This window comes from Heterodontus francisci, chromosome 33, assembly GCF_036365525.1.
Source record: "Heterodontus francisci isolate sHetFra1 chromosome 33, sHetFra1.hap1, whole genome shotgun sequence".
In the NCBI taxonomy this organism is placed as follows: Eukaryota; Metazoa; Chordata; class Chondrichthyes; order Heterodontiformes; family Heterodontidae; genus Heterodontus; species Heterodontus francisci.
The window spans coordinates 17,359,975-17,385,074 of NC_090403.1; the positions used below are offsets into that span (position 1 = coordinate 17,359,975).

Consider the following 25,100-nt stretch of genomic DNA (forward strand, 5'->3'; position numbering starts at 1 on the left):
CCACTTGTCACAGTAAGTGGCGTTGGGGTGACTGGTTGCAGTTATTCGGACTGAGGTTGGTGATGTCAGTGATTGGCATTTGGTTAGTCCGTTGGAGTGGAGGCTGGGGCGACAAGATGTCGATGAAGGTTGCTAGGGCGTGGACTGGTTGTTAGAAATAATGCACCTGGGGTTACTGGATGGAGTCAACAGACTGGAGTGACTATTTGGAGTAGCAAGGGCTGTAAATGCTAGCTGGTATAGGTAAAATTTGGGCTTGTCACATGGAGTGGGTGAGGTTTGTTATTTGGAGTGAGTGAGGTTTGCGTTTGTTATTTGGAGCGGGTGAAGTTTGAGTTTGTTATTTGGAGCGGGTGAGATTTGAGGTTGTGGAGTAGGTGAGATTGGGTTTGTTATTTGAAGTGCAGAAACCCTAAACCCTCTCTGTGTGGTGTTTTACTAGTTTGTTAGTTGGATATTTGGGTGTGGAGCTCAATGTAATTTTGTGCAGGATTTCACGCAGCATGGGTTTGAAGATAAAAGCAAAATACTGCAGATGCTGGAAATCAAAAAGTGCTGGAAAATACTCAGCAGGTCTGGCAACATCTGTGGAGAGAGAAGCAAAGTTAACATTTCAGGTCTGATGAAAGGTCACTGACCTGAAACGTTATCTTTGCTTCTCTCTCCACAGATGCTGCCAGACCTGTTGAGTATTTTCCAGCACTTTTTGTTTTTAGGGGTTTGAAGATCCCCGGAACAGTACAGGTTGCAGCTGTTTGTGCTGACAAGGATATTTATGGTGCTGGCACTTCAGTGTTGTTGATCAGCTGACTGTATTGTAGTAACTGTCAAGTAATTTTCCATGTCCTGTTGCCATTTCAATCAAGTCCATGTGAGTATGTTATTTATCAGAGATAAGTGTTTCCCGAATGAATTCCAGCCTCTAATGAGACATTTGGAACATTCTATGCACCCAGTGAGGTTTCCTTCCTTGTACAATGTGGTTAGAATGCAACCCTTGATCTGCTCATCTCCTGGAACATTCCCTTTGTAAGTTTTGCCAGTCATTTATCAACTTCCAATGTACCATGAACTGCCAAACCAATATCCAAGCAAGGCAGAATGATTAGGCAGTTAGTGGGTAACTGCATTAGACCACACAGGAGGACCCAGGTTAATTTCCTGTAAGTGCTAAGTTAACTGATCTCAACTGGAGTGGTTAATAGGAATACTGCAATTGTCCTTAGCACCTCTGGGTTAGGGACAGAAAGTGCTCATGCATGTTTAGTGCTAAGGTAACAACAACTATAATTCTTACCACACATTTAACATCCTAAGGCACTTCATAGGAATGCCAAACAAAATTTGACATCGAGCTACATAAGGAGATTTTAGGCCAGGAAAGAGGTAGGTTTTAATAGTGTATTAAAGAAGGAAAGGTTGAGAGGTTTAGGGATGGAATTCCACAATTTAGGACCTGGACAGCTGAAGGTACAGACACAAATGGTGGAACGATGACAATCGTGGATATGCAAGAGGCCAGAATTGGAGGAGCGCAGAGATCTCAGATGGTTGTAGGCCTGGAAGAGGTTACAAGGACGGGATCAAGCTCAGCTTTGATACCCCTCATGGTGAAAAAGCCTGGCAGGGATCAGTATGATTTACATGCAGCTTTGTGCATTCAGTATGTGTTCACAATTTTGGTAGGGGGGTGGGGGGGGGGGTGGGGAGGGGAAGAGATGCAATGACAGAACAGGATATAGTACAAGTTGTGGTTGAGGCAGGAGCTTGTAATTTGATCGGCTGAGGGTTGGCTGGCGGTTTTTAATTTGGGGCAGGCAGCTTTGATCTTGCATATTATTTTCCATTCAAAACTTATACTCGCATTGAACTCATAACAATGGTGTCTCAATAGATATTAGAACATAAGATATAGGAGCTGGACTAGGTATTTGGCCCTTCGAGCCTGCTCCGCCATTCAACAAGATCATGGCTGACCTTCTACTCCAACTCCATCTTCCCGCATTATCTCTTAGTAACCAAAAATCTATCGACCTCTGTCTTGAATATACTCAATGACTGAGCATCCACAACTCTTTGGGGTGGAGAATTCCAAAGATCCACAATGCTTTAAGTGAACAAATTTCTCATTTCAGTCCTAAATGGCCGACTGCATATTCTAAGACTGTGATCCCGTTTTCTAGATTCCCCAGCCAAGGGAAACAACCTTCTAGCATCTACCCTGTCAAGGCCCTTAAGGATTTTATATGTTGCAATCAGATTCACCTCTCATTCTTCTAAACTCCAGGGTATTTAGGCGTCGTTGACTCCATCTCTCCTCATTGGACAATCCCCACATCCTAGGAACCAGTTGCACTCCCTCTAGCACAAAATGTCCTTCCTTAGGTAAGGAGACCAAAAGAGCACACAGTACTCCAGGTGTGGCCTCACCAATGCCCTGTATAACTGTAGTAAGACTTAATTGTTATACTTTAATCCTTTTGAAAAAAAGTTAACATACCACTTGCCTTCCTAATTGCTTGCTGTACCTGCAACAACCTTTGCCAGTTCTGATGAAAGGTCACTGACCTGAAACGTTAACTCTGCTTCTTTCTCCACAGATGCTGCCAGACCTGCTGAATAGTTCCAGCATTTTTTGTTTTTATTGCTGCACCTGCATGTTAACTTTCTGTGATTTATGTACAAGGACATCCAGGTCCCTCAGAATGCAAATATTTCCCAGTCTTCACCACTCAAAAAAAAAATTGGATAACTTCACACTTTGCCCCATTGTATTTCATCTGCCATGTTCTTGCCCACTCACCCAACCTCTATATCCCTCTGCAACTCACTGCTTAGTTCCCCACCTAACTTTGTATTGTCAGCACAGTCCCCTCATCTAAGTCATTAATATAGATTGTAAATAGCTGAGGTCCAAGTACTGGTTCTTGCAGTACATCACTGGTTACAGCCTGAAAATGTCCTGTTTATTCCTACTCTGCTTTCTGTCCATTAACCAATTCTCAATCCATGCAAATATATTACCCCAATCCCATGAGTCTTAATTTTGTATAATAACCTCGTGTGGCACCTTAAATCGAATTCTTTTTGAAAATCCAAATGTACTATATCCACTGGTTGCCCCTTATCTGTCCCACTATCACATCCTCAAAAAATTAACAGATTTATCAAATACGATTTCCCTTTCAGAAATCCATGTTCACTCTGCTTAATCATATTATGATTTTCTAAATACCTGTTACCACATCCCTAATAATAGATTCTAGCATTTTTCCTACTAATGATGTTAGGCTAACTGGCCTATAGTTTTCCATTGTCTCTCTTCCTCCTTTCTTAAATAATGGGGTTATATTTGTTACCTTCCTTGGGAACTGTTCTGGAATCTAAGGAATTCTGGAAGATCAGAACCAATGCATCCACTATCTCTGCCGCCATCTCTTTTAAAGCCCGATGTGGCAGGATGTCAGGTTCGGGGGATTTGTCGTCACTTAGTCTCATTAATTTCTCTAATACTATTTACTTATACTGAGTTCTTTAATTACCTCATTCTCTCTAGACCCTTGGTTCCCCATTATTTTCAACAATTTTTTTTTATATACCTTGAAGACAGATACAAAGTATTTATTTAATGTCTGCCATTTCCTTATTCCCCATTATAATTTCACCTGTTTCCCTCATCTTATAGGTATTTACGTACCTATAGAAACATTTACAATCTGTTTTTATGTCTGTTGCTAGTAATCTCTTGTATTCTCTTTTCTCTTTCCATCAATTTCTTAGTCCTCCTTTGCTGAACTCTAAAATCCTCCCAATCCTCATGCTTACTACTCTTTTTGGCAACATTATAAACCTCCTCCTTTGATCTAATGCTGTCTTTAACACGTCTTGTTAGCCGCATTTGGACGACATTTTCTGAGGGGTTTTGTGCCTTAAAGAAATGTATATTTGTTACAAATTATGTAAATACTGTGGCTACAAGAGCAGGTCAGAGCCTGGGAATTCTGCGATGAGTAACTCAGTTCCTGACTCCCCAATGCCTGTTCACCATCTACAAGGCATAAATCAGGAGTATGATGGAACAATCTCCACTCGCCTGGATAGGTACAGCTCCAACAACACTCAAAAAGCTCGACACTATCCAGGAAAAAGCAGCCCCGCTTGATTGGCACCCAATCCACCACCTTCAGCATTCACTCCCTCCACCACCAATGCACAGTGGCAGCAGTGTGTGCCATCTACAAAGTGCACTGCAGCAACTCACCAAGGCTCCTTCGACAGCACCTACCAAACTCACGACATCTACCACCTAGAAGGACAAGGATAGCAGATGCATGGGAACACCACCAGCTGCATGTTTCCCTCCAGGTCACACACTATCCTGACTTGAAACTAAATCACCGTTCCTTCACTGTCGCTGGGTCAAAATCCTGCAACTCCCTTCCTAACAGCACTGTTGGAGTACCTACACCCCAAGGACTGCAGCGTTTCAAGGTAGCAGCTCACAATCACCTTCTCAAGGGCAATTAGGGATGGACAATAAATGCTGGCCTAGCCAGCGACGCCCGACCCCCAAACGAATAAAAACAAATCTTTTAATGTAGTTTCCCAATTTACCTCAGCCAACTCACCCCTTATTCCCATTTAGTTTGCATTGTTTAGAGTAAAGACCCTAGTTTTGGACTTAACTAAATCACTTTCAATCTCAATGTAAGATATTGAAAGTAGCAGCGATTGGATGCTATGGGAAAATCAATCACCACTGGGGTGAACTTTCTCTTGCTGCTAGTTGTAAGGGTCTTTTGTGGAATTCTAAAGAAAGGCAAGTACAGATGAGGGAGGCTATTCAGCCCATCTAGTCATCCTTCCACAGAAACCTGCACTTCCCCCATTACTCTATCCAAGTGCCCCTTGAATTATGTCAGAGTTTTGCCTCCAGATCCATTGCAGGTATTGGCAACCTGTGTGAAGTAAATTACAATTATATGAGAGACCAGGAAAGTGGGATTAGTTTTGGTTTCCTCTAGCAAAACCCAGTACAGATACCATGGCTTGATGGCCTCTTTCTGTGCTATAAACCTCTTACAGCTTAATGTTTCTTGGTGTCCCAGTGACTCATTTAAAATTCCCATCTTCATTTGAACCTATTCTTGGCTTCGCCGATGTCCTCATCTCTGTAACCTCTTTCAGTCATACTCTCCCAAACTCCGTTCATTGTACTGGCCTCTTCTACATTCCCTCCTCTCTCTTCATTCCACTGTTACAACCAAGGTGGGAGGAGTACACTGTCTTTTCTAGTTCCACTTCTCCACAGGTCACAACATATATTTAAATGTTTACCTAGCTACCTATATGGTCAATCATAGACTCTACTCTTTATCCCAGAATGAAATACACCAACCAGGTTTCTTTAATAAACAACAAAATTATCAGTTTATTATAAAACAAAGACATAACCAGTAATGAAGCAAAGCATTAACACAGAGTAAAATATGAAAGTTCCCTTTTACCTGAGCCGTCGCCCCCCCGCAACAACACACACACACACACACACACATATCAGTTAACCGGAAAAATAGAGATTTTCTCTTTACAGCTCTGTTACAAAAAAAAAGACAGCCAAAAAATACTTTGGCCAAATACTTGATAATTCTTGAAGAAAAAATAATATGGAAGGATGTCAGTTGTCCCTTTTTGGTTTGGTGTCCCAAATACGCATAGATGGCTATCACTGGGATCTTTCTAGAACAGTCTTTTCAGGCAATGTTGAAGATCAATTTGGCAGGCTTTCCCAGAGAAATGTGACAACAGGGGTTTCTGACAGGCTTTTCAGGAGAAATGCAGTATCAGTTTCTCTATTTCTTACATTTGATTCTCAGGATGTTCTCAAAGAGATGGAAGAGGGTGCTGATGGTGACTGCTCTCTTGGCTGGTTTTCTCCAACTACCTTCAGAATAGTTCACATCCCAACACGCTGTCCATAGCGAAACCAAAAACAATATCTCAAGAGTCAAGCCTCCTGACCCGCCACTTCTCTGTAAACATCTCCCCCAAGTCAAAAAGCCCCTGCTGGGTATTTATCTGAAGACAGGTGACTTTATATAAATGTTTTTAAACAAGACCCCTCAGTGTCCTTTCAATGACCCCAGTGGAAAAAAAAAGGAATCCTTTTCAGTTTTCCCAAATAAAACAATGTCCATAATTCTAAAATACGTGAGTCCTCAAAAGCACCGTCATAACACCATCATCATGGGCCGTGCCTTCAGCTGCCTCAGCCCCAGGTTCTGGAATTCCCTCCCTAAACTCCTCCTTTAAAACCTTCCTTAAAACCTACCTTTTTGGACAAGAATTTGTTTACCCTTCTTAATATCTGCATTGGTTTGGCATTCATTTTTCTGACCATGCCTTTGTGATGCTCTTTGGGACATTATTTTGGTTAAAGGCATTGGATAAAAATGCAAGTTAATGTTTAAATACTTAGTAGTTTATTCCTACGTCTACCTTGCCTTACTGTCATGGTTTACTTTGAAATGGTGCTCATGATTAATCATTTCTATACTATACTCCATACATCCACAAGGTCCCCTCTCATTCACTGCCTTTCAATGTTGAAGAGCCCAACCTTTTCTCATAACGCAGTCCTCGTGATGCAAGAGGTTGGCCTCTTGAATTTTCCATTGAATGTTTCCCTTACACCTTGGTACCAGGACCTGAATGTTGTATTGAAGGCATACAGCTTCAGCACTTGTACTCTTCTGATCAGGTGATGCAGATCAGCGTTGTGTTTGTTTTGTTAATTACTGTCTTACAATGACTCAACATCATTCACCCCATTCTTTCTTCCAATGTGTAAGACTCATCTGTATTAGATTTCTGTCCACTTCAGTTTGGGCAGCTCAAGCTAGTCTAGTCAGAATTGAAAAGTTTGCTACCAAAGAATAAATTCATCAGCACAATCCACAGCTTGACAAGAGCCCTGGTGGGTAAACATGACTACAGCGCTGTTGAGGGTCAAAGTAATAGGAGTCTAAAATTCAACTTGTGTCTCTTCAAACAGACACATAATGACATATCTTTAGCGCACAGACTTCCATGGTCCACTGACGTTAATCGTCCGCATCTCCAGCCTTATCTGAATGCCAGCCCATGGTCCATGAAAGCTGCGGCGATGTGCCAAAACATCCATCTCAGCTTAAAATTAAAGGCTGCTGCATCCTGATACGGAATTAACCCTTTGTGTTCCATTGCAGATCCTCTCCCTGTTTTTACATATTACATAGAATTTACAGCACAGAAACAGGCGATTCTGCCCAACTGGTCTATGTCATTGTTTACACCCAGACAAGCTTCTCCCACCCTACTTCATCTAATCCTTTCAGTATATCCTTCTATTCCTTTCTCCCCCATATGCTTATTTAGCTTCTTAAATGTATTTATGGTATTCAACTCAACTACTCTGTGTGGTAGCAAGTTTCACAACCTAATCACTCTCCGGGTAAAGAAGTTTCTCCTGAATTCTTTAATGACTGTCTTATATTTATGACTCCTAGTTTTGGACTCCCCAAAAGTTTATTACATTCTTCTATTCCTTTAGTTACTGAATTCCAGTCCATTGTCAACACAACTTCTCCCACCTCTGCAACGTTGTCCTCTTATTCCCAAATCTCACCTTCTCTTTGTTACCTTGAAAATCCGTTTCTTAAGTTCCCCTCGGTAGCCCTTGCCTTTCATAAACTTCAGCTAATGCAAGACTCTGTGTCCATCTCCCCTCCCACACAAATCATCCCCATCACTGTCCATCTCCCCTGGCTCTCTCTGTCCCAATGAGTCAATGCCAGAACCTTCCATGATTTTCAAATCCCTCAACGGTCTCACTCCATTCTACTGGGTTACCCTCACTGGCCATAGAACCCAGCCAGGACCCTTTGTTTCTCGGACTCTTCAGTTCTCTGCCCTCTTCACTCCACCCCATGAGCAGAGGCATCCTTTCACTCCCCTGGCCTGCTAATCTAACCTACAAGGCTGGCAGAAATTCCTGTGCTTACATTTCTCATTCACCATTTGTTCTGTTTAAATTTTGTGACTTAGGAGTTCTTGATGTTGCTGCCTCATTGGTGGATAAATCTTAAATCAGAATACCGGGATTGGTTAGTATCAGGAAAGAGCTTTGATTTTAACCTAACCTACCTGATGGAAACAGGATCAGTCAGGGGCAAAGGCCTGGACTCACCACATTCCTGTCGTATGCGTTAGGTTAAAATCAAGGCTGAGCCATATGCAAATTAATGGTAGCGCGTGTTTAAAATTTATACTTGGTCCCTGAGGCCCCATGGTAAGCACATGAGCAACCCACAGAGACAAAAGACTTGGACATCCCTGCTGTAAGCTTCTTTCTTGTTTAAACTGAGCTGACTCATTGCACTTTTCTACGTTGTAATTCCCAGAATACTTGGGTCTATGAAGGGGGAGGGGATATGTGGAAAGCAATGTACAGGGGCATGATTTTCAGATCAGTCAGAATACTGAGCTTCATCAATAACAGCCAATCACACAACTGCACCAGGTGTTTAGCAAATAAGCAAATTAAACATGCAAAAAAAAAATTCACCCACATGGTACAAACAAGAGATCATTTTACCAAGTCAGCGTTATTTCTTCTGCCTTTAGAGGCCAGTATTAACTCATTAATCCCTTGTACAATACCAACCGTGATGGAGCTTTTGAAGGGACATGGTGGGTCAGTTCATAAAAGCAGTTGGGCATCTTCTAACACCACCAGGTTGCAGCTTCAAACATTGATCTGTGCTGAGCCATTGAGTTCTGGCCAGGGTGAGCTCCACAATTGGACTGCGAGACTCCCAAGTTACAGAAAATTGGTCATAACTCCTGCTCCCGAATCAGCAACCCCTTACAGTAACACAAAGAAGGACTTCCATTTATATAGTGCCTTTCCCAACCTCAGGATGTCCTAAAGTACTTTACAGTCAATGAAATGTAGTCTCTGTTATAATGTGGGAAATATAGTAGCCAATTAGCACATAGCAAGGTCCTTCAAACAGCAATGTGATAATGTATGATACTGTAGAATTGTTTACTTCACACAGGGTGACCATTATCTGCAATAGGCTCCGGAGGCAAAAACTCTGAAATAATTCAAGAGGAAGTTGGATATAGATGGGAGAAATGTGGGTTTCTATGGAAGAATGATATAGATGGGCTGAATGGCCTCCCTCATCTCTACTTGCCTATTTTTAGGACTCCACAAAAGACCCTTACAGCTAGCAACAAGAAAGGCTCTTGTTCTGGGAAAACCCTTCACTTCTACTTTCAATAACTCTTGAGACACCATTGTTGCCAGTTCAAGTGAAATTTGCACTCACATTGTAGAACAACATGAAAGTACTAGGCTGCCTATCCCTAAACTAAAAACTGCCAGCCCACCCCCAGGCCAGACTACACTAGTTACTGCTTCAACCACAACATGCATTGAATCCAATCGTTTACTTGTATTTCATGCTGAATTTTGTAAACATGATGTGATACTGCTTGAGGGATAAATATTGGCTAGGATACCAGGGAGCACTCCCTTGTTCTTCTTCGAATAGTGCCATGGGATCTTTTACATTTATCTCAGAGGGCAGACGGAGGATTGGCTTAAGGACTCATCTGAAAGATGGCACTTTTGATAGTGCAACACTCCCTCAGTATTGCACTGGTGTCAGCCTAGATTATGTGCTCAAGTCTGTGGGGTGGGACTTGAATCCATGATCTTCTGACTCCGAATAGTACTACCACTGAGTCACAGCTGGCACGCAGATGAAAATCGGGTTATGTTTCCTTGTAAATTTGATCTCCACGGCCTCGCAGACAGCTGACCCTCCAGTGTAAATGATCCGACTATGCGCTCCAGACCTGCAGCCTCAGCCACTGGATAACCCACTGGGCATTGCAGGGGGATGGGGGCGGGGTGGGGGGGGGTGGAGTAGAGGGGGAAGAAAAGGGGAGAGAAAAAAAAAATCGCTGCTGGCTTGCAACCTTCCATCCATTCAAAACATATGGAAATCCATTGGCTTGGTGCATGTGAAATCGCATGACCTTAGGAGAGGAGTACCACAGCACTCTAGAACAAACACTGTAGCAAGAGACAGAGGAAAAGACTGACAAGACTTTAGAACTAACAGCACAGAAACAGGCAATTCACCCCAATTGGTCTATGCCAGTGTTTATGCTCTACATGAGCCTCCTTCTAACCTACAACATCTAACCCCATCAGCATTTCCTTCTGTTCCTTTCTCGCTTGTGTGTTTATCTAGCTTTCCTGAAATGCATTATTCTGTTCGCCTTAACTACTCCATGTGGTAACAAATTCCACTAAGGAAAAGCTGATAAATATTTCTGCCCTAAAGCTGTGCAGCTAGGGGAGGTTAGCATACAGACAGCATAAATAATAGTTGCCACGTCTCCTAAATTCAACTGTGGCCCCCTAACTATACAAAAACAAGGGATGTGTGTTAGCAGGGGCCCAGTCAGTGGGGCTGTGTGTTTTTTGATGACATTTTTTAGTCACTGATTGGTTCTTGATGTGTAGACTCAAAGAACAGGGCTTAAATTAGCAGTATCCTCCAGACTGCCACTTAATCTGCCCTTGTAATCGGGGTTGGGGGATCCGTTCTCTTTCCTACAGCATTGCTTGCTTATGCTTCACAGCCTGTGTGTGATATAAACCCTGTGAGCATGCAGGAAATTCAATTTGCTGCAAGAGGCTTGTACAATTTTGGATAATGGCTTCATTAATACACCCCTCACAGCATTTAAGAAGTATTTAGATGAGCATTTGAAACGCCATAACATACAAGGCTACAGGCCAAGTGCTGGAAAATGGGATGAGAATAGTTAGGTGCTTGATGGCCGGCACGGACATGATGGGTCAAAGGGCCTGTTTCTGTGCTGTATAACTCTATGACTATAACCACTGCTAACAGGGCCTGGGTTCCTTACCTTCCCCAAATGACCACACTGGCAAGAACTGGGAGAGTGAATGGGAGTGGGCTAGTTGGCAACTCAATTGGCTCAGATCAAGAACTCGCACCACCTTCTGATACAAACCCTGGATGGAGATCAAGAGTAAGGATCCTGACTGGTCTGTCTCCCCTGAACACAGTCAGCGACAGGGAAGAGTTTCTCAGGGATCTGGAATCACGAGCTGGCCCTGAACCCACCAGTGACTAAAGAGGTCACCGCAGAAAAGGTATAGCCCAAATTGGTTGAGCCACAGGCACAGATAAGCTATAATGCTGAGATTTCATTATTTCGTCAATGGTATCACATGTAATGCATTCAAGAGCCTATCTAAAACACAGGGCTGAGAAAAAATCTCCACTATGACTAAATTACCCTCAATTCCTGGATCAGTCAGCGCAGCACTGATGGCCACTACCGAACTGCAGCTACTCTCACAAGTGCCTTTATCAGTAAATGGGAGCACAAAGATTGGGGTGCCTGTGACCCTGACTCAGTTTCCTCTCCCTCTCTGTTTCACTGACATACCAGACTCACTTACACAGTATAATCTCTGATATACCACATTCGCCTCCACAGTATAATCTGATATACCAAATGCCTCCCCTCCACAGTATAATCTCCGACATACCCCGCTCCCCTCCACAGTATAATCTCTGACATATGCCATTCCCCTCCACAGTATAATCTCTGACATACGCCATTCCCCTCCACAGTATAATCTCTGACGTACCCCGCTCCCCTCCACAGTATAATCTCTGACATACCCCGCTCCCCTCCACAGTATAATCTCTGACATACCCCGCTCCCCTCCACAGTATAATCTCTGACATACCCCGCTCCCCTCCACAGTATAAATCTCTGACATACCCCACTCCCCTCTACATGATAATCTCCGACATACCCCACTTCCCTCCACAGTATAATCTCTGACATACCCCACTCCCCTCCACAGTATAATCTCTGACATACCCCGCTCCCCTCCACAGTATAATCTCTGACATACCCCGCTCCCCTCCACAGTATAATCTCTGACATACCCCGCTCCCCTCCACAGTATAATCTCCGACATACCCCACTCCCCTCCACAGTATAATCTCTGACATACCCCACTCCCCTCCACAGTATAATCTCTGACATACCCCACTCCCCTCCACAGTATAATCTCTGACATACCCCACTCCCCTCCACAGTATAAATCTCTGACATACCCCGCTCTCCTCTACAGTATAAATTTCTGACATACCCCACTCCCCTCCACAGTATAATCTCCGACATACCCCACGCCCCTCCACAGTATAATCTCTGACATACCCCACTCCCCTCCACAGTATAATCTCTGACATACCCCACTCCCCTCCACAGTATAATCTCCGACATACCCCACTCCCCTCCACAGTATAAATCTCTGACATACCCCACTCTCCTCTACAGTATAAAGTTCTGACATACCCCACTCCCCTCCACAGTATAATCTCTGACATACCCCACTCCCCTCTACAGTATAAATTTCTGACATACCCCACTCCTCTCCACAGTATAATCTCTGACATACCCCACTCCCCTCCACAGTATAAATCTCTGACATACCCCGCTCCCCTCTACAGTATAAATTTCTGACATACCCCACTCCCCTCCACAGTATAATCTCCGACATACCCCACTCCCCTCCACAGTATAATCTCTGACATACCCCGCTCCCCTCCACAGTATAAATCTCTGACATACCCCACTCCCCGCCACAGTATAATCTCTGACATACCCCGCTCCCCTCCACAGTATAATCTCTGACATACCCCACTCCCCTCCACAGTATAATCTCTGACATACCCCACTCCCCTCCACAGTATAATCTCCGACATACCCCACTCCCCTCCACAGTATAATCTCTGACATACCCCACTCCCCTCCACAGTATAATCTCTGACATACCCCACTCCCCTCCACAGTATAATCTCCGACATACCCCACTCCCCTCCACAGTATAAATCTCCGACATACCCCGCTCCCCTCTTTAGTATAATCTCCGACATACCCCACTCCCCTCCACAGTATAAATCTCTGACATACCCCGCTCCCCTCTACAGTATAAATCTCCGACATACCCCACTCCCCTCCACAGTATAAATCTCCGACATACCCCACTCCCCTCCACAGTATAAATCTCCGACATACCCCGCTCCCCTCCACAGTATAATTTCCGACATACCCCGCTCCCCTCCACAGTATAAATCTCTGACATACCCCGCTCCCCTCCACAGTATAATCTCTGACATACGCCATTCCCCTCCACAGTATAATCTCTGACATACCCCGCTCCCCTCCACAGTATAATCTCTGACATACCCCACTCCCCGCTACAGTATAATCTCTGACATACCCCACTCCCCTCCACAGTATAAATCTCTGACATACGCCATTCCCCTCCACAATATAATCTCTGACATACCCCGCTCCCCTCCACAGTATAATCTCTGACATACCCCACTCCCCTCCACAGTATAATCTCTGACATACCCCACTCCCCTCCACAGTATAATCTCTGACATACCCCACTCCCCTCCACAGTATAAATCTCTGACACATCCAATATTAACAACTGCTCCCTCACTCATAGGCAAACTAGTTAACACTCAATAAGTGAAACATGCTTTCTGCACCATTTACAAAGAGATGCATAGCAAGAGTTTTGCACAATTAAAACAGACATACCGTTCTGAAAGACAGATTAATTTGATGATCAAGATACATCACGTTACTTTCTACTACTACTACAGTTGTCAGTGTCCATAATCATCACATCCTTATCTTTAATGTAGATGTTTCAGAGTTCTGGCCAGAGTGATGCTGGGTTCATGGCAGAAATTTTTGTTAAGTGATCCCAATATGTTTCTGTGAATGGATTGAAAATAGTTTTCCTGGGCTAGGGATCTCAGATGTTATGTCGTTGTGGTGAGTTTAAAACTCCCTCTCTGCCGATGTCAGCTATGCTGCTGGAGGTGGGGGCTGAGCTGGGATCAGGCGGGTATGTCAGTAACTGCAATGTCTCTGGACTATAGTTCAAAGAGCACTGAGATGTCTGAAACAGGGATCTTGGCTGCCCTCTCACTGCATTCCTCCTAAAAACTGCTTAAATTCAGTCTCTTCCACTCTCATTGTATATGCACTGAGATTGCAATATTACAATGCACATACACACTGCTCACATACACTCACCCAGCCTATTGCACACACATACTGGATATGCACAAATATATGTGCTCATTTACATGGAGGTACACCCATGTGCATGTGCTGCACTCATAGACCACATACGTAAATGTATACATACTACACACTACACAACATCCAACACATATTGCATACATAGATGCATGCACATTAGATGTGTACCCACTGAATATATTCACACACAAACAGAATGTATGCATGAACACGAGTACACACATGGATACTGCACACATGTATCAGTCCAATGCATACAAAAGTTACATACATACAGGCACTGCACATACATAGTCATGTAAACAAACTGCACGTTCACACCCATATACTCTCACTTCACAACAAACATCCATATATACAAAACACAAGCATATGCATTACACACACACCCCTCACATGCTCCTTATGCAGACAGATGACACAAACAATACATCAGACAGCTTATATGCAAAAGCTCTTTCAAGCCCACTGGTGGAGTTGAGCAGAGCGTGAGCCTCCTGACTGCCGAGTTCAGGCTGCAGTAGCAACTGTCGGCAGAAACCAGGTAGCTGAACTGTCGCGGGAGAATGGCTCGCAGACACACGCAGGGAGGGTCACATTACTAGATGCTGAGAAGCGTAGTGCCAGCAGGCTGATAGGCATTGGGCAGCATCACACTGCCTGTGCGATGAACTCCGGCAGGATTTCACAATGGACTGCTGCCAATCAATTGGATTCAGAAATGGGTTTAAACAGGCTCTGGCAAGCTCTAAGGGAACCAAGCATCGGAGTAGATGATGTGCATGGTTCCGAGATACAGCCTGATTGGATACAAAAGAAATGCTGATTTATGGTTGTAGTATAAACAATGATCCATTGGCAATCCCACACTGACAGGGAGATCTGCAGCAGGGAGGGAAGCTATTGCATTATTTATATTCCTTTCTTTCCTGAAGGCGTTGATGTCTTACAGGGGTACAGTTCCATGGTTGCCGGGCACCCCTTGTACCTTACCCAAGTGTCCACTCTTCACTTACCAGCCCAGACACTTAATGTTGACAGGCTATTTATCCGTGAGGGCCATTATAACCAAGGCTAATCCTGTCCACACCCAGCATCCACACGCACGCTGGATTGATTTTCCCCTCTCGAGGCCAGAGGTACTGAGGCTAATAGCAGCACTCCTTCCACCGCTCCGTCTGGGAGCAGTTTACTGAAGCCCACACCGGGCGGGGACTGAACCTAGCCACTGGGGACATCGTGCAGATTACATTTTTAAAATTATTTTATTATTGTATCGTTGCAGACTATTTTTTTGCACATTTTTCCCACAAAGATTTGCCAAGTGTGATCTGATACACCGTCTGTCGCTGTGTTGCACCAGTATAAGCTGACAAGTCGGTCAGTGTATCTGTAGACATTACTACAACTGATGTTCCAGGTCTGAGACCAGGAGCTTCTATTGGCCATGAATACAGTAAATCGGGCAGAGGTCCAGTGGGGACGGGCAGGGGTGGTCCAGTGCACTGGGCTATCGTTCAAGGCTGTCTTTTTGCCCAGTAACACGATTGCGGCTGCTGTAATGGGTGGCTTTAAACATCAGGTCCGCTTTGGCATCACTTGCAACGGCGCAATCAGACAAGCCTCCTCATCGTTAATAACGGTGCAACCAGCACCAAAACATAAATCCACCCCCCATCCCCATCAGCGAAACTGTACCAGACTATTAAAACAAACAAAAAAAATCCGGTTATAGGAAACGAGATGCAAGCAGCTGAGAGCAGCAGACATGCCCGCCGTTTGAATGAAGGAGACAGAACTGGGTTAGACAATGGGACCCTGTGCAGACCGGAGCCTCTTTGTGCAGCTCTTTGCACCCAGGCACTGGGCTGTCTTATTCTAGACACACTGTTCCTCCAGAGCCTCTCTCACTGAGCCTGCTTACAGGCAATCTCTTATTAATTTAATTTAGAAATGGGGAATGCAAATTTCGCTGCTGTTAACAGAAACGTCTCCTCTCAATCAAATGCTCTAATTAATTCAATGCATGCAAACTCACCATATGGTTTCTCCGCTCTTCTCTCCCCCTACAGCAGGGCTGGATGCAGATGGCCGTTTGCTTGATGTTTTAACTGAGTATCTTCTACACTACTGAGCTGCAGCGAACCTTCCTCTGTGTCACCAAGCCTTTGCCAGCAGGATGTGGCCACTGATTGGTTCAAATCATCCAATTCCTTTCTCGGTTTGACTGCTGTCTATCTTGCTTGCTCGTGTATGAGAACTACTTGTGTTTCACAAGGCTCATGATCTGTTCCTAATTCCCCTTTTCCTTAAAGCTGGCCCCGCCGGTCGAATGTTGCTCATCCCCACTGATTTCGGTGACTCCTTCCATTGCACCCCACCAGCCCAATGTATCCTCTCACCAGAACTGTTGTGGGTTAGAACTCGAGTTTCCAACCCTCCAGGATTGGTCTCGAGTCTTCAGGAATTAAAGATTCATATCCAGGTCATTGTAACCTGAGTTGTCTCAAAATGTGAGGTTTCCCCCCACTTTCGTTTAACGTTTATTTATTAAAAGTTTTTGGAGATAGGCCAAAAAGGTGTTTGTCTGGGCGGGGTGGTTAGAGATGGTAAGGCATACAATGAAACCTCCAGGAATGCATCCAACATGAGCTGGGACCCGAAAGACCACTGGGATACAAAGGATCAGCAGGAAGCAGCTGAGTGCTTTTTGCATTGCTCCTGACAGTTTCTTTTGGAACCTAGAGAAGTTCATGTCCTGTCGTTGTCAGAGGCTGAAGTGTTTGCTTCCTTTATAATAACAGCATTTTGATAGTTTAGGAAATAACGTGCACATAGGGAGTATATGCACTTGGGAGGAGTAATGTGTATATAGAGGGGGTAATGAACACAAAGAGGAAAAAAAGTATGTGCTGAGGGAGTAGCGAGTGATTTTCCTCATCCGCCGTTTTTGTTCAGTGCCCTGTAACATGCTGCAAGGTCTGTCTCCACGTGGGAAACTCCACAGAAATGTATGCTGTTGCAGTTTCTTGTATTTCTGCTCATTGAATGATACAGCACTGAAGGATGCCATTCGGCTCCATGGTGCCTGTGCTAGCTCTATGAAAGAACTATTCAATTAGTCCTGCTTCCCCATGCCCTTTCCCATAGCCCTGCACATATTTCCTTCTGAAGTATTTATCCAATTCCCTTTTGAAAGTTACTATTGAAATTGCAGTGCATTCCAGATCACAACAATTCCCTGTGTAGAAAAATTCTCTTCTCTGCTCTGGTTCTTTTGCCAAATATTTTAAATCTGTGTCTTCTGGTTACCAACCCTCCTGCCAGCGGAAACAAATTCTCATTAATTACTCCATTAAAACCCCTCATAATTTTGAACAGCTCTACTAAATCTCCCCTTAACTTTCCCTGCTCTAAGAATAATCCCAGCTTCTCCAGTCTTTCCATATAACTGAAGCCCCCATCCCTAGAAGCAGTCTAGTAAATCCCCTTTGTACTCTCAAAGGCCCTGACATCCTTCCTAAAATGTGATGCTCAGTATTAGACACGGTACTCCAGCTGAGGCCTAACCACTGAATTGTAAAGGCTTACCATAACTTCCTTGCTTTTGTACTCTATGCCTCTGTTTGTAAAACCTAGGATCCTCTATACCTTTTTAAATAACTTTACAACTTGTCCTGTCACATGTTATCAGAAGCAAAGACCATTTTGGATCTACTGTGTCTGTATTCCTATTTAACTTGAGCATTCTGATTCAGACCTGGGTTGCACACAGATGCTCCCATTTTCAGAGGCATGTCGACCCTCTGTAGATGCTACACAGACTGCTCTGCACTTCTCCATCTCTTGCACCAAGTACCTTTTATCCCTTTTGAGAAACCTGGATGAAGAGCCAAGATTCATAGTGTGGGTAGAACCAAAGGTAGAACAAGATGAGGGTCAGGACAGGACTAATCCATAGAGACCAGGAGGCCTCAGGTTCCACGCCCGGGCTGGGCTAAATTAGCAGATTCTAGCCCCGCTAATTTACATCAGTGCCCCCTTTACAAAAGAAGTGCAAATCAGCCAGTTACTCATGCTGAGAAGCTGTGCTCAAGCCATCAGCAAAGGACAGGATTGAGCTTGGCTGTGACTCTGCCCCACCACCACCATGCTTGTGGTACTGTACATGTTTACTGAACTAGAAGAAGTACCCTGCTCAAATATAGCGTAGAAAAATGTGTGGATATGTTAGTGTATCTTATGTCGGTGGATATCCAGTCATTTGAGTCTGATAAACATACTGCAGTAAAACTAATTGAATATCAAAGTTCCAACCATGCATTCATCATCTAGACTTAGACTTGAAGAATACCTAGTGGAAAGACGTTAATATCCCTGGAATCTTATCCTAGTGAGGAGTCAACACCTTCAGGACAGGAGAGAAAACACAAAACAAAGAAAGGTGTCGCATAGGCAAATCGGGAATTGTGATTAGCTCAAGTCGTAAAGGAAATTAATTTCTAGTATATCCAGGACAGTTCCGAAACAGAATCAACAAGGGAACAAGCCATACTAGATTTAGTAATGAATAACAAACCAGAATTAATTAATAACCTTACACTAAGGGAGCATCTTACAATAATCATAACATGATTGAGTTTGACATTAAGTTTGCAAAGGAGAAAAATCACATGAAAATCAAGGTTTAAAATTAAGTAAGGCTGAATTCAAAGGAATGAGATGTAAGCTGAACAGGTAAAACTGTGCTGAACTGGTAACAGGTAAATCTACAGAAAAACGCTGGGAGGTAGTCAAGAAAGTATTTAGTGCAATACAAGACCAATACATAGCACTAAAGAGCAAACGTTCCACTTATATCCTCATCATCAACATATGAAGTTAGACGCAGTGTAAAGCTAAAGGAAGTGTTTTACATAACTGCCAAGAAAAGTGTTAATCCAGCAGAGAGAGAAATGTAAAAAAACAAACAGACCCAAGGAAATATAAAAGCAGCAAAAGGGGAATATGATTAAAACTTGCCAGTAATATAAAGACTAAAAGTAAAAGTTTTTATAAATATATTGAGTAAGAGGGTGACTAAGTGAGATGTGAGGCCAATAAAGAAGGGATACAGGTGATACTGTTACAGATAACAAGGTAATGACAGATCTATTAAATGAGTATTTGTATCTGTTTTCACAGTAGAGGATAAAATTCATTGATATAAGGGATACTAGGGAGGAACTTACTAGATTCAATACAAGTTTAAAACATGGCAATGGAGAAAATAATGGGACCTAAGGTGAGCTGAATCTCCAGAACCTGATTTCCACTCCTTGGTATTAAATGGAGTAGGTTTGCAAATTGCAAAATCATCAGTCACAATCATACAAAGCTCTTTTGATTTGGGAATTGTGCCATTAGAGTGAAAATCCAATTTTACTCCATTAATTTGGAAGGAAGAGAGAGAAAGAAACGAGGTAACTAAAGGCCTGTCAGTTTAATGTCAGCTGTGGAAAATGTACAGGAATCTGATGCAGTGATGAATTGAACAGAGAGAGTCAGCATGGCTTTTTAACAGTAAAGTGTGTCTGACTAATCAAATAGAATTTTTTGAGGTAGTACCTAAGGGAGTGTCTATGGATGTTATCTAAGTGGACTTTCAGAAGGCATTCAGAAGGTTCCAAACAATAGATTATTGGCATACATGGGAGCAGACTGAATTGGAGGTAATCTTTTGATAGGTTAGAAATTGGTTGGGAGGAAGAAGACAGGGTAGGTTTAAAGGGTAGGTGCACTGATTGCCATGTTGTGACAAAGGATGTTTCCCAGGGATTTCTTCTGGAGCCTCAATATTTCACCATATTTATTAATGATTTGGATAAAGGAATATAAATTTGTGTATTCAAGTTTGCAGATAACACTAAGTTAGACAGACTGTAAGTAGTGCAGATCGTAACAGGAAGTTGCAATGGGACATGACAGATCAAGTGCATGGGAACTTGCACTGTAGGCAAATGTGAAATTACTAATTTTTGACCTAAAAATTACATAGAATTTCCAGCACAGAAACAGAACATTCGGGCCAATTGGTCTGTATTGGTGTTTATGCTCCACATAAGTCTCTTCCCACCTTATTTTAACTACATCAGCGTATCCATCTATTCCTTTCTCCCTCATGTACTTGTCTAGCTTCCTCTTAAATACATCTATGCTATTTATCTCAACTAATCCAAATGGAAGCAAATTAGACATTCTAACCACTCTCTGGGTAAGGAAGTTTCTCCTTTCCTTATTCAATTTATTAAGACTCTGTTATATTTATGACTCCTAGTTTTGGACTTGCCCACAGCTGGAAATATCTGATCTATAATAAAAACAGAAAGTGCTGGAAATACTCAGCAGGTCTGGCAGCATCTGTGGAGAGAGACGCAGAGTTAACATTTCAGGTCTGTGACGTTTCATCAGAACTGTTATCACTTCTGTCATCGCCTGAAATGTTAACTCTGCTTCTCTCTCCACAGATGCTGCCAGACCTGCTGAGTATTTCCAGCGCTTTCTGTTTTTATTTCAGATTTTTAGCATCTGGAGTATTTTGCTTTTACATCTTATCTATGTCTACCCTATCAAACCCAATCATAATTTTAAAGATCTCTATTATGTTACCCCTAAAAGAAAGATAAATCAGAGTAGAAACCATTTAGAGGAGCAAAGAGATTTGAGAGTCCAAGTACACAAGTTATTAAAAAATAGTACACAGTTACAAAAAGCACTAAAAAGGTTAATGGAACATTGGCCTTTATCTCAAAGGGGCTAGAATACAAAGAGGAGGAAGATATACGTCAGTGGTATAGAGCCTTGGTCAGACACTATCTGAAGTAACTGCATTCAGTTCTGGGCACTGCACCTCAGCCAGGATATATTGATCTTGAAGGGGGTGCAGTGCACTTTCACCAGAATGATACTGGAGCTAAAAGGGTTAAATTATGAGGATAGGTTGCATAAACTTGGTGTGCATTCTCTTGAGTATCTAAGATTGGGGTTAATCTGAGTGAAGTATTTAAAATGTTAAAAGGATTTGATAGGATCGATACGGAGAAACTATTTCCTCTGGAATCCAGAACAAGAGGAAATAATCTTAAAATCAGAACTAGGCCATTCAGGAGTGAAATCAGGAAGCACGTTTTCACACAATTGGTTGTAGAAAAATGGAGCTCTCTCTCCGTAAGGCTCGGGGCATTTGGAGCTTTGAAGACTGAGATTGATTTTTTATTAGAGAAGGATAACTAGGGATATGGAGCAAAGGTAGGAAAATGAAGTTGAGATGCAGATCAGCAATGAACTTGAGAGACTGAATGGTCTCTTCCTGTTCCTAATATTCCTATAGTCATTGACATATGAAATGTAATATTTTCCTGAAAAACCTGGATAATTTTTAACACATGCATCATTATATACAATGCTGCATTATGATCATATTCACTGTTTACTACAAGCTCCTTGTATATAGATGTGTACAACATTTATAAAACTGAGGGTTTGGAGCCTATTATGTTTCAAGAATGAACGCTACTGTTTCCTAGGCAACCATTCCCACACAAACAAATACCCAAAAGTGCCTGCGTCATCCCATCAGCCATTTGTAAGTTTAATGATGTGTTTGGAACAGTCTGGATGGTTGCCAAGCAAAGATTGTCACTTTAACAGTACTGTGTAAGCAGGCTATCAAGCTGTTGTATTCAAAGGCAGGCCCTGAGATGAGTGGGCAGCTCCTGTTAGTAATGTATTATCTCTCAGCCTATCCAGACACAGTGTCCAGCAACGCATTGGTCACAGTTGATCATGCTCACTGGTGCCCTCCAGTTATGCGCTCGCCAGAGTTAATGGCGGCTGTGGGTGGCAACCTTGTCTGCGCTGGAAACCCTGATGCCTGCCACCATCATAGTGGTGGGAGGGGAGACTGACAACTCTCTCCACCTGGGAGAAACTTGCTCCTTGTCCCTTCCAAATCCTTACCATGGGAGCTGAAAGGAACAGTTTGAAATAATAAATCTATCCTTCATCTTCTAGTGCCCAGGGCCCTTCCATAGTGGGACCCACTTGCTCCTTCTGGAGCATCATCTGACTGAGTTGAACCAGCCTCCCGACCGGCTCCCACATAGGCTGGGAAAGCTGAAGCTCCCGGCCTAGCAAGCCCAGACCCCTGCCCTGCCTCTCAGCAATCAGTAGCCTTGTACAGGGCGATTGGAGGCTCCACCCCTTTGAAGGTTGACTGGGCAATGACAGTTTAGGTCAGGACCTGCCTTATCCAAGCCCATACCAATTTCCGATTTATTCTGTCAGACTTCCGTTGGAGTCACATTAGGCCCAACAAGCATGGGGTCGAATGGCCTACTCCCATTCCCAATGTTATTGTGAACTCCATCGACTACTTTGCCAATGTTCCTTTGCAACTTCCTGCTCCCATATACACTACTTGCTGTGCCTCTAAACTGCAAAGTTGGATATACAGCTCTCTATTTCTTCATCCAAATTATTAATTAATATGATGAAAAGCTGAGGCCCAGTTGAGATCACTGGGGAACACTACTTGTCACATTCCACCACCAGAGAACGTTTCCTTTATTCCCACTCTTTGGGTGGGATTTCCATTCTGGGTCAGAACCCCGATGTCAAGGTCACTTATGGGTCCTGATCCCACACTGGGTCAGCAACACGCATGCATTGCAATTTCAATAAGCAGGTAATTGGCCTAGAGTCACGTTTGCCATCCAATTAGCAGAGGCAGATGTGGGAAGGAGGTAGGACATAGGTAGCAGTAGGCCCAATTTAAAGGGTGAGCGGCAGCCATTGCTGAGGTTGCCATTAATCCAAAGCATGGAAGAAGGAGCAGAGAAAAGTGAGTAGGGACGTCCCCCAGGCAAGGACAGCTCCTCACAGGGCATCCGCCTCCATGGCACCTGTGATGGATACATCTGTAGAGTCACGCCCTTTGCCGGAGACTGCCCCTGCAGTGATGCTGGTGCAGCAGCCTTTGGATGCACACCCCCACCACCACCCCCCTCCACACCCCCACCTGCACAGGCATCTCAGGCTCAAACAGGCACCAGCGAGCAGTCTGCCTCAACCTCATTTTCAGCCACAGGGAAAGCACTTCATTGGCCACCGTTTCAGTAATGTCACTTTGTGAGTCACTTGGATGTGTCTGTTGTGAAGAATATCACATTGTACTTTGATAGTACAACTACATGGCCAGTGCTTTAAGACAGACTTGTGTGTCTTAATTTCATCATGGAGATGCTGCTGCAAACCCTCAGATGACCCTCAATGAGGGCACACAAGTCAGCAACCATTTGTCTGGACAGGTGCAGCCTTCTGTGACACTTACACTCCGACATGTCCAGGTAGCTTCTCCATTGACAGTAGATCCTCTACTGAAGGTCTCACCTTCGTTATCTCCCTGCCCCTATAGTTCCTGACCCTTGCACCTCTGTTCTCCATGGGTCTCCCTCTGCTCCTGGAAATGCTGCTCCTCATCGCAAGTGGACCTTATCTAAGAGTAGCTTGATCCAATTTCCTTTTACGTCCTACCTTTCTATTGGAATGTACAATCTTCCTGAGCCCCCCTCTAATGAACCCGTGAGGCCTGTAATCTGAGGGACCCCTCCAATCCCACACCCCTCCCCCTTCCAACATGCCCTTAAGAGTGAGGAAATATGACAGATATTTATCCTGACTCTGTAGGACTGGTTGCCTGTGATTGAGGGCCTTTTCTGAGCCTTCCCGCTTTGATGGAGCCTCTTCCTTTTGTCCCACTGTTCTGAGTGGTTTCCCACTTTGTTTGCGTCTGTTCCTCCCCATTGTGGTTTGGACCTTATGTGGATCCCGTGCCTCCAAAATAAAATTCAAAACTGGTCCTTAATGAGCTGACAAGCTTGTTAAGTGACTTAACTGGCCATTTGGTTATGTCAAGTGGGTTGGCATTTCCAGCTCTTGGTGGAACCATTTAAACTTTGAGCATGCCAGTTTCGCATCAGGAAACCAGCATGCTGACCCGAGGGTGGGAGGCGGGGTTTAAGCAACTTCCTGCTCTCTCAAATAAAAACACACCCAACGCCTCCTACCTCCCAACTAATTACAGACCACCTATGTCACACGGCTATTTCCAATTCTGTGCACGTTCCTTTTTGGTAATAATTTCTTGTATGAAACGTCTTCAAATATCTTCTGGAAGTCCAAATAAACAACATGCATAGATACTGCCCTATCCACCATGTTAGCGACCTCCTCTAACGGGAAGTGGGAGAAGGAATATCAGGGCCTGTATCTCTATGTTGATCCAGCTCCCTCCTCCTGTGGGGTCTAATAACTCATTTCATACTAGTGGAATGTAACAAGTAGTGTTCCCCAGGAATTTCAACTGGGGTCTCTGCTTTGCACCATATTTATTAATGACTGACAGTAACCCCTCATTCATACTCTGTTTAAACAAATTTTGTTTTTAAAGCTTACAAAAAGATACTAAAATATTAAGGATTGAGGTGAAGCGCAATGAAATAGCTCAGCAATTAACAGGTTAAAGGCAGCCGATAGTGGATGTGTTTTGACCCAGTTTCAGTTCAGGTTTTCTTCCCCAGGTGACTTATCATTTGACCCCGAGCTCTATCCCTCTGCACACACCTTCCCCTTTCTCTTGTAACTTACTTGTTTAGTTGTTCCCCTTTGGTCCTTTCCCACAGCCCCTTCGTGCCTTGCACCTTCACTGGCTGAGCGTTCAGGCTGGATTACTGCTCACGGGGAACTGCCAATGTTGCGATAGGGGCCCATTTCCTGAAGGTATGACAGCTTGACCCAGGCTGACTCTCTCTACCCACCTC

At 43.7% G+C, this 25,100-nt stretch overlaps 1 protein-coding gene across 2 annotated transcripts in view; it reads right to left on the reverse strand.

The window, feature by feature from the left end:
- Window positions 1–16,392, reverse strand: part of limd2 (LIM domain containing 2) — a 60,236-nt gene extending 43,844 nt beyond the window's left edge. Inside the window, exon 1 of one of the 2 annotated variants that reach the window (XM_068013137.1) lies at window positions 16,280–16,392. In XM_068013137.1, the coding sequence (XP_067869238.1) occupies window positions 16,280–16,282 (3 nt within the window). In that variant the 5' untranslated portion in view covers window positions 16,283–16,392. The remainder of the gene's footprint in view (window positions 1–16,279) is intronic. The other variant, XM_068013135.1, reaches the window with a different exon arrangement.
- Window positions 16,393–25,100: the final 8,708 nt, after the last annotated feature.